Source organism: Cheilinus undulatus, linkage group 18 (genome assembly GCF_018320785.1).
Source record: "Cheilinus undulatus linkage group 18, ASM1832078v1, whole genome shotgun sequence".
Taxonomy (NCBI): domain Eukaryota; kingdom Metazoa; phylum Chordata; class Actinopteri; order Labriformes; family Labridae; genus Cheilinus; species Cheilinus undulatus.
This window is the reverse complement of record NC_054882.1, coordinates 30,274,809-30,286,072: the sequence shown is the minus strand read 5'-3', so window position 1 is coordinate 30,286,072 and position 11,264 is coordinate 30,274,809. Positions and strand designations below refer to the sequence as shown.

Genomic DNA, 11,264 nt, shown 5'->3' with positions numbered 1-11,264 from the left:
TGAATAAATGCAGCAGTCCTCACCGGTGTCATATTGGATGAAACGTTTCCCTTTCCTGCCACTTCCCCTATGCAAAATACAGAGGGAGGCTGCACAGCTCCAACCGGATGGGGTTTTGCATTGGCTGACAGCGTTTCAAGCGCGCGACGACCAATGAAACGAAAGCAGGGGCTCGGCGTATAACAGCGAAGATTGACGTGGAGGACGCGTCAAATTAATTCCAGCAAACTCTGGACTCTCCGGGATAACTCCAATTTGCTTTTATCGGATGAAGATCACTCCAGCGCCCCTGTACCTTGCAGTGACTTTCTTCCAAATAACAGAAGAAGGGGGCGCACTGCACCCGGAGGAGATTTTAAAGAGGCTTCTTTCTCCTCTTCTGGGGTTCATTCCTCCTCTTCCCCTTCCTTCTCTGCCTTCACTCGGACGATTTCAGCCATTTGAAGGGGCACCTATATTTTCCAGCATCCCGGAACATATAGGCAAATGGGTAAGGCTGCGTTCAAGTCTGCATGCTTCATTGACAGGGAGCTTTAAGGACGCGTATCCACACTGCACGCCTGCGTAAAGACAAAACATTTGTTTATGCCCGTGTTGCAGTCTTGTCAGGTTTACAGCTCAGTGGGTTTTCCAGCCTTATTCAGCAGCTGATGGAGGTTTTCAATCCCTGATGAAACAGCACTAGATATTATCCAATATAAAGTGTGTCTTTAAGGGTTCTCGAGTGTCAGCTCCAAAAGCTCGCCATTTTTAATATTTTTGTTGTTGTATTCACAGGGCTGGTGGAGCTCACAGCCGGCCAAACAGTTTACACACTTGTGTAAAGTTGCAAAATAGCGGTTTCCAACCAAAACTTAGTAGTATGTGAAGGCTGACACATGCTGTACAACTTAGAAACCTCAATTATGGTGTCAGTTACAGGAGCTTTGTGCGTCAGACTCATGCAGCTGAGATTTTTAAAGCTTTTCGTTCATGACTACAGAAGTGGTGTGTCATTTGAATTTTAAGCAGAATAACTGTGGTAGAAATATCATAAATGCGCTCTCTCTTTCTAACGTTAACATTTGGCATGCATGTGTATTCTCCTGCAGAGCAAACGTATGGAGAGGTGAACCAGTTAGGCGGCGTGTTCGTCAACGGGAGACCCCTGCCCAATGCCATCCGATTAAGAATAGTGGAGCTGGCCCAGCTCGGGATCAGACCCTGTGATATAAGTCGACAGCTCCGGGTCTCCCATGGCTGTGTAAGCAAGATTTTGGCAAGGTACAACGAGACGGGCTCCATCTTACCCGGTGCCATCGGTGGAAGCAAACCGCGGGTCACGACGCCTAACGTGGTGAAAAATATCAGGGAATACAAACAAAGTGACCCCGGGATCTTTGCCTGGGAGATCCGGGACAGGCTTTTAGCAGATGGAGTTTGTGACAAGTACAATGTCCCGTCGGTTAGCTCGATCAGCAGGATTTTACGCAACAAGATTGGAAATCTCTCCCAGCCGAACCAGTACGAGAGCAAGCAGGCCTCCACACAGGCCGGGCTCTCCTACAACCACATATACCCGTATTCCTACCCCAACACCATGTCACCCACTGGCACTAAAATGGGCAACCCTCCTGGAGTACCGGTGACAGCGGGACATATGAGCATTTCCAGAGCCTGGCCTTCTGCACACACCGTCAGCAACATCCTCGGTATACGCGCCTTCATGGATCCTGCAGGTGAGGGGAAACACTCTGTCCCGTGATAAATCTCAGGCCTCTGCGTGGCTGTGCCACATGTGTCAGCCTTTGGCTCCCACTCTCCTTAAACAGGAGCTCAATAAACCAGCATAGCTGGTTATTATTGTCTCTTTTTGCATGATGAATTATAATGGCACACCGTACAACCTGTTCTAGCAGCAGGCAGGACAATGCGTCCATTAGTCCAGGCCTCCGTTTCAACACTCAGCCAGAAAGCTGCAAGTCCACTCTCAATGGGCCTTTTCATGGGATGATGCGTTCGCAAACACCTTTCCCACCTGCTATATCCCCCCTAATCCTTCAAGCAGTCATTACAGGCATTTTTCTCTGCCTCTCTGCTCCTTTACTCACTGTCTCACACTAATGTGAAGTCGTCTTTTCCATATGTGATAACACCATTTTAACAAACTTTGTATGATGTCAGATTTAATCCTATGGTTTAGTTTTTGTCTGTATGAAATCCACCTACCGTATGATGCCTTGAAAAATTGAGATTTTTACGAAAAAAGCTATGCGTAAAAGTAGCAGGAATGATAAGATACAAAACTAAAAAAGGGTTTAAAAGTCTAGTTTTCAAATCATGAAAATTTGCTGATAATAAATCATTTCTTTTAGACTTTTTTCTTTCAAATGCCTCTTCAGAAATGTATCTAACATCAAATTTAAAAAATATATATTTTAATGCTACACCCTCATTAAAAACGCACTTTCGCATTTCATTTAGAATAAATTAAGTTAAAAATATCAATAAATTCGAGGACATGTAACCCTCACGTTTATATTATGTTTTAATGTTACTATGTTAGACTGACATGTCCTTTTTTAAAAAAGAAATCTGTTTCATTTTGTTCCGTTCACACTCAGTTATTCCCAAACATCTCATTTAATTGACATCATGTGCTATAAAGCTGTGTGGGTCTGTGCCTCTTTTTGCTCTGTTGATGCTGTTTTCTTGTTGTCTGAGCACTTTCATACATGCTTGACATGAAGTGACATGTAGTGTTTGTTGATTAGCCATTGCTGGGACGGAGGGTTACGCACCGAAGATGGAGGAGTGGAGCAGCGTCAATAGAGCAGCCTTCCCCGCAGCTCACACAGTCAACGGGATAGACAAATCAGCCATAGATGCAGACATCAAATACGCACAGGTAATAATGAAATATTTATATTAACCACTTCATTCAATTATTAAAATATCTTCAGTTTAGAACGTTTCTGCGCCAAGCTACATGTGCATATAAACTCATTTGCCCTCATGGACAGAGTCTAAATGTTTAGTGACAAAGTGGGAGATGGTATTTTTTAAATCACTACAGAGGCCTGAGGCAGAGCTGGGATTAGATTCTACAGCAGCCAGTGAAGGCCGCACAGCCCCAGGAGACTCCTGGGAGCTGATCTGCTGTTACTGGAATGACGCACAGAGGAAATTTAGGCCACGTTTTTTAAGTATTTTTGTGTAATGTTGTTGTATTAAAATGAAATCGAAAGTAGCAGGCCATAACCTTGTATTTACACTCGGATCTAGATCATCAGGCCCCATGTCATTTTCAGCGCCGTGCGTTAGAGGTGAAGCTAATTTCATCCATCTGTCTCCTGCAGCCCTCATCTACACTGTCCAGTTACGTGTCCGCGTGCGCGTACTCTCCCACCAACCAGTACGGGGTGTACAGCGGGCCTGCGGGCGGCTACGTGGCCCCGAGCCACCATCATTGGCAGCCACAGAGTCCGGCCCTGTCCCACCCGGGCGGCGGGATGGGCATGCACGCGGGAGAGATCCACTCACCGATGACCTTCAAGCACCAGGCCCGAGAAGGTAGACATGGGGCGTGGAGAGGGGGGGGAGGGCAGGGTATCTTAATCCTGCTATTATCATTATCATTATTATTATTATTATATTAGTAGTATTAAAATTAGCCTCTACCACAGACGAAGCCTACTTATTATATAGTGAATATTAATATAGCTATCATTAATAGTAATTCTTCCTGACGTCACATGCTAAAGTTAACTGTTTTTCCTCCGTGTCGTGCAGGAGACAGAAAGCCCCCCAGTCCCCTGAGCAAACAACAACATGAAGACTTGAACAGCGTGCACGGACTCAGCCTCCCTACCTCATCATCATAACCGGGACTTATACCACCTTAAATAACAACGCCCTTTAAACCGAACTCATTTCAACAACTCCAACAGTAAGTGTGAACACTACCGGCTTGTTTCACCCCCGAGTCTGTGGAGCTGGCAGTCCCACACAGGCCTCTTGAATACAGTGGAGCTCTATGGGCCTGCATGGCCACATGAATGTAAGTTTGCATGGATGTTCCCCCTCATTGGTTGATAGCTCATTCTCTTCAGTGACATTACTTCATCCTTTGGCTGTGCATTCCCTCACGGAGAGGGCAGGAATTTAAAAAAAAAATATCAATCCATTTTGTTTCATTTTAAAGTGCTATTTTATAATCCGCCAAATAAGACTTTTTGATGATCTCGACTCTCAGTAACTCAACGATGTGAACAAAGATATAATTGTCTAAATGTAAAATATTTGCCAAAGCTTTAATTATATATTTTTATAAATTTCAATGTAAATAATCAAAAATAAAGGCTTTCTTTACACGCCATATGTTGTTGTAGCTCACGTTATTTATCCATGAAGCTGTGCATTGTTTAGCTAAAGGCTGAAGACTGCTGCTGTTAGCTTGTGCGTAGTGACTTCTGGTGATGTCTTAAAGGTTTTAAACTATGAAATGAAAGTCTGACCTAGTGTAGTGACAGTAAGGATATGAGATATGTACTGCAAGCAATGGAAGCACTAATTTTACCCGGTGTTTGACCCGGTATTCAAATAAGCTTGTACAGCGTATTTAAACCCGTGAAGCCTAATGTGACCACACGGCGCCTGCGCTGATGTTATCAGAGCTAGCAGTTCCTGATAGCTGCCATGATGGTCTGCTCGTGCTCGTTAATGAATTATTGTGTGTACAGGAGAGCAGCTGACATGCTGTAGTGCGTGTTTCAACGTTGTGACCTGCTTTTTAGGCCTGAAGACTCATTCTTATTCTGTTTTCTTCAATGTGTGTCTGACCTAAAACCTCCCAGCTCCTCTTATCTGTGCATTTGACTGGTTTCTGCAGCGCTGAATATCCATGTCATTACGTGCTCTGATCTAGCATCTATTTGCTTTTTGTTAAGGTCATCTGGCATAAATTAATTATCAGTGGGCTAAAAGAGACAGGACATGATGAAGAAATTATTTTAAACACTGAACTATGAATACAAATTATAATAATAGGAAAAAGGCCTATACGCTGTCTGCGCCATGTTTGATCTTCGTTTAAAGTGAAACGGTGACGCGTCAGTGCGAAAGCAGGTGGAAAAGGTGACAGCAGGCCTGTTGTAGGAATTACTTTAAGACTTCAGATGCAGAAAATCCGCTGGATAAAAGCAAAATAATCGAGTGTAGTAAACTTTGAGTTCTAATTCAAACACAGCCAAAAAGAAAGCACTGGTTTTACATTTTTTACCATTTTACTTTTTATTAGGTTGGCTTTTGTTAATCCTCCAGGAAAATACTAAATCAAAAGAAACAGACTTTTCTTATTTTAAAAGAAGCCTGTGTAAGCAGCTTTTTTTTTTTTTTTTTATTTGAATATTTATTGAGAACAGAGTTGAAACATTTTCTATTACAATCTGGTTAAAAGTTTACCCTTTTATTGAGAGGAAAATGAAATAAAATTGAGAAATTAAAAAAATATTAACTAAATAAACACAGAAAATGGAAACACACAAACTGTAGGCTTTATTAAAGAGAAAAAAAGTCCAGAGGTATTATATGGATAAAAATGTACCTGTAACAGTGAGGAGTATACAGAAATACAGCATATATGTATAAACATATTTGTGCACAAGCAATTGGCAGGGTCAAAATTTCTAATTAAATATTCTATCATTTAATTGAGTAGGTAATAATAAGTACCACTTCACAAATCTGCATCCTTATTTATGAAGGTCATGTTATAAAAAAGTCTATAGTCAAAATGAATACAAATTGTTTGACATCAGATAACTATGTACAGTTTAGCTCAACAGAAAATTAGAGTGAAGAGTTGCATTAATTCCATCTTTTATGATCAGTTAAAGTAAGATTTAATAAGTAGATATAGGTTGTCCAAGATGTTCAGTATCTTTTAAACGTCTCTTGTTCAAGTCAAAGTGAGTTTCTCCATCATAGAAATATCATGGATCACATCAAACCAGTCCTCAACTATGGATGCAACTGTTGACATCCATTTTCCTAAACAGATTAAATTCATTTAAAAAAAAATGTATGAATGGAATTCTCTGAAATACAAAAAAAGCATCCAGCAATAATTTATAAAACATCTGTTATGTTTCTTTTTTTTTTTTTTCAAATTACACTTTAACTGTGAAAGCAATCAGGGAGTTAAGAAGAAAGTGTAGAAATATTCCATACTAACCTTAGGCAACACTGTTTAATAGGGGCATGCATTAGACGACATTGTGGAAAGGTTTCCTCCTGATCGTCATATATTAACACAAATAACATGTTCTATCCTTTAAAAATAGTTAAAGTTAATAATGCTCATGCCAATTGATATCTTGCGTAGACAATAACTTGATTTTCATGGAGCTAAAAATGTCTTGATTGTTTCTAATCACATTAACCCCCAAGCTTTAAGAGTATTAACACCTTAGCCCTTTAAAGGCAATTGTACCATATTTGATACGCAACTTTGTGAGGCTTATATCTGTTCAACATAACCTATACTTTCCTTAAAAACCCCTCTATTATACAATCTGATAAATGATGAAAAAAATCCATCCAGTTCCAAAAAAAGGGAATTTTCTGGCTAATATTTGAGGTATCAGGCTTTACAGGGTTAAGCCGGTGCTTAATAAAACTTTGACTTAAATTGTTTTGCGACAATCTTAGAAAGATGAGGTTTAAATTGATCTTTGATGACAAAAACTCTGACGAAAAGTGAGTTTAGTTTATCGTCAAGGAGATTAAAATTTTGTTTCAGCCGGACAATAAAGAAACATCCTATGAGGTAGAGTGAATCTCCACACTGTTGAATGTGATGTGATCAGTAGGTTATCATAACTTGTTTCCATCATTTATTTCCACTTAACATCATAAGTTAGGACAATTTCAATGTGTCTGCATAACTTATTAATGCGAGTTATAAAATGATAACTGACCATGACCCCTGGTGTGGTGGCAATATTGATCTGCAGTACAAACAGTGCTGGAAATTTGGCCTTGATCTGAACAGGGAATAATGGTTATGAATCAATGTAATCTGTTGGAGACTGGTGAACTTGCTACTATGGGTCAAGACAGAGGATAAAAATTGAAACATTAGTCTACTTTATTTGCAATTTTAAGCTTGATTGCTGCCTTAAAAACATGAATTATCTCAACTTGAAAGGGGATTGGTATGAATATAGTCAATGATTCTAGTTTAAAAAAATCTGATTTAAAATGATGTATGATTAAATGTTTCTCTGACAAGACAAGGCAAGTTTTCTTGAATGTTCAGCACAGTATAGAGAGCTGTTTTAACTCAGACTGTCAAATTTTAACAATAAGTAATCAATAATTAAACAAGGGGTTATTAACATGGGGGTGGGGGCCCCAAAGAGGGTCGCCAGATGCCTTCCACCTTTATTTTGGGGGTCGTGGGCTGAAAAGTTTGTGAACCCCTGAATCAAACAACTGTTATAACTGAAATTGAGTTGAAATAGCGCTAGTTCAAAAACAAATGATTGCTAATGAAATAACTTGTACACCTCACCTTTCTGAGTTGAATAATACTTTTCTTGAAGTTCAGTTTAATCAGGTTATTAAGGCAGAGGTTGAACTTCAGTTTTTAAGTTGAACCCCCCTGATATTTTTTACAGTGTAGCTCTTCTGCCGTCAGCTGTAGAAAGCAGGGATCCCGCTTAAGCAGCATGCATTGAATACACAGGCTTGATTTGTACCAGATTCAGGCAAATAGAATAAATGTTTTAACTAAAAATTTTGACTGAAATAAGGACTCTTTAAAGCTGGACTGGACTTTTTTTTTTTTAGTTTTCAGCTACTAAAGACAAACTAAAAGGTAGAAATGGTGATAATGTATCGAAAACTAAAAGGCATTTCAATCCAAAGACTAAGACTAAAATTCAAAACAGCAGCCAAAATTAACACTGACTAATGTGATAATGATAGTTTCAGCTCATTAGGTGTCTGCTCATGTCTTAATAGTGGATTTTGACTCTATCTAAAGAGAAAAGCTTTAGAAGAAGTGACTTTTAAAAATGATCATATTTGGCCTGGCTGTGAATTTACGCACACGTACTTGCCTTCAGTTTTGCATTTCTCTATAGATGACAGTTGGAACCTTGAATACAATTATTCAAGAGAAAAGAAATACTGTTGGTAAGATGAGTTATTTTCAAACTAATGTTTCTGAACTGTCAATATTTCCAAATGGTGGGGCATCAAAATGTGAACTTTTAAATTGATGTTTTTTGACAACCAGTGTCCACATGCAAGCCTGAAGCTAAATACAAAGTAGTAAATAACCATATTTTATAACTCAGCAGACTCTTTTGTGATTATACGAGTTCCTAAAATGAAAATAAAAAAAGAAGGTAATGTATTGACAGGGTCTATCATCTTCTAAACAAGGTGAAGTATCATAACAAAATGTCCATTTCTCAAATCCCCCCGTGGAATATTGTTGCACTCTTGGGCTTTAATTCGGAGTCCCTGATTCCTTTCCCTTTTTTCAGCTAACTCCCAAGCGCCTCGGTGTATCCAAACATTAGGATGGCCTATGAGTACACACGCTCCCTGACTGGAGTCGTTCTGTTTTGCCGGATACCACTCAGGGTTCAGAAAACACTCCTTCATGGTGGCGGGGTTACTTCCTGCGGGACCTCTGGTCATCAATCAGGGCAGCAAGTTATACCCCCCACCGCGTCCTCTGCAGACCTTTTATGCTAGACGGACAGCAGGTGGGCTGTCCACGTGAATTTTTTAATTTATTTTTTTGTACATTTTTAGATAAGTGCGTGAGTAAGGGCAATTTAAAACCAGTTTTTCTGAATTAAATGTCATTAAAAAAGTTCCCAATGAGCCTTTCTTTTTTATTTCTAATGGTGTTATCATTTAAAAACAGCATTTCTGTACTCAACACATCTACAACTATTTTAGAAAAATATTTAATTGTCATAAAAATTAATTGCAATTTTCCCCTTTATAGTTTCTTTTTTATATGCCAATTTGTACATTTATTTTAGCTGAATATTCTTTCTGCATAACCTTACTTCTATCTTATACAACTCAAAATAACTGCCTCTGTAGTTTACATGGCAACCTCTCCCTGATACCATGGATGCACAAGCGTGTAGATCCTAAAGTAAAACATAGCATTGTAATCTCCAAGTTCTTGACCTCAACTTAAACATCAGAAGACTCCCTTATACCAAAAGCTTGTACAAATACTTGTAGAGACTTATGGAGATACAGCAGGGGGTTTTACCTTTGGCAAAGGTACGCAGTTGCCTGGGGCCTCACTGAGATATAGTCATTTTAGGTGTGCATCTAATATGTGGCATACATGCGAAATCTAAAATTATTAAAGATGTATCTGAATGTAAATGAAGCATCTAGGGTGAATTAAATAGCATCAAAATATATTTTGATGATTCAAAAAGTCTCTGGAGGGGAAGTCTGGCCCCTACAGCAAGGTCCAAGTCCCTCAAATAGTCTCATGTCTTCATATAAAGCAAATGATACAAAGGTAGATCAATGTAGGCATACTAAAACAAAGAATGTGTTGATTGCTGTGTGGTTAAAAGGTATGCAATAAAGCAAACTTTCTGCCACAAAATGATGGATATTGCACCAATTGTGAGCAATGTTTTCTTTGTTTTATTATCATAGGTTAATCCTGGCCATGAGTCATGTTACAATATTTGCATGTGGTGAGTTTGAGTTATGATGCTCCCCTTAAATATAATTAGCAAGTAGAATTGGATATTTGGGTGGTTATATTTCTGTATTCAGATGTCCCATATTCTCTGGCATTGTTTCCAAACACTTCGTTCACATGCTCTGATTGGTTTAAGCCAAATGGGAAAGGGCCTGTGACTTCACAATGACTAAAAACAGCCCCTGTGGATAGAGAATTTGGCTTCCTTGGTCCTGATGAATATGATATAAAGCTGTGGTTCTCAACTGGTGGGTCGGGACCCAAAAGTGGGTCTCGTAGTGTGTGTTTGGTGGGTCACTAAGATGTTTGTGGAAAGAAACTGAAGCTAAAAGTACATGATGTATGGAAGGCCAAAGCCAAATTATATTTGTACACTGTTTTTACCGTTTTTCCATAATGCCAGTACATTTTAGTCTTTTTCGTGAGATCTAAAGACCTAACCTTTAAGTTATATCAAGTTGGAAAATGGTTACCATACTTTAATGTTTTAATTTCTAAAAATCTCTGGAAAACAACCAAAATTTGCACCTTATCATGGGAAATACAAGAACATAAAATGTATGCATGCATATCAGTTTAGGGTTTCTATAAGGGCATGCTGTCCCGTCTCTTTGGCTTCAGTATTCACTGTTGAATGAATCTGACTTGTTGATAATTTTCAGAAATTTACGTCGATATTGCTCTTCCAGGAGGTGGTGGTGAGTCCTGAGACTAGACCAGTTGAGAACCATTCATATAAAGCACTATTAATAATACAAGCAGGTGTTCTTTAGAGACCACAGCTCATCTTATGTGTTGAACACTTGTCTGGGTATGATATCTACTTTATCTTTAGTTCTTGTGTCGAGGGAGGAAAGTACCTCAGGCTGGCCAGGAGTCATTCACACATTTGTTCACTTTCTCTGTTTACACGACTCAAAGTCAACAAGAGAGCATCTCAGGACAGGCGACATGGCAGGACAGACAGGTCTTGGAAAAGCAAAGAAAGATAAACCTTTTAAAAAGAGAGTGGCAAGTTGGCAAAGTGTCAAAATGCAGGAAAAAAGCCCAGTGTTAGCCTAGGTCTGAACTTTAAATGAATTGACTTACCATGGAAACATGGCGCATGCAAACATCCACGCTGCTGAAACGTGTTCCCGTCATGGTCTTGGACGAGGGAGATACAGCTGATATCTTGGTCGGAGTCATTAATGCATCTTTGGTCATGGCTGCCAGCCTATTACATCTGAAAACAGCAGCAAAAGACACACTGTAGAGAACAGGCAAAGACATTTTCAGTGATGTAACTGATGAAAAGTTCAATCTTGTTTCTTTCTGATAAATTTTAAGTGATGCATTCAAGTTTATGCCACCCAAAACTAAAACACCATAGCAGCGGGCCCATGACGATGTCATCCTTGTAATGCAATCACCACTGATTTTTTTTTTTTTTCCGCTGACTGTCCAGAGGATTTCCAAGCAGGCAGAGTTACAGCTCTGCAGTCTGGAGGATGATAAATGTCTCCCTCCCATGTTCTTACTC

The 11,264-nt window shown here is 39.4% G+C and overlaps 1 protein-coding gene across 1 annotated transcript; it reads left to right on the top strand.

Moving 5' to 3' along the window:
• Window positions 1-410: 410 nt before the first annotated feature.
• On the top strand, window positions 411-4,284 carry pax1a (paired box 1a). The gene is made up of 5 exons (XM_041813143.1): window positions 411-490; window positions 1,092-1,718; window positions 2,754-2,887; window positions 3,339-3,552; window positions 3,772-4,284. Exons 1-5 carry the CDS (start codon window positions 487-489, stop codon window positions 3,861-3,863), a joined length of 1,071 nt encoding a protein of 356 aa, XP_041669077.1. The 5' UTR covers window positions 411-486; the 3' UTR covers window positions 3,864-4,284.
• Window positions 4,285-11,264: the final 6,980 nt, after the last annotated feature.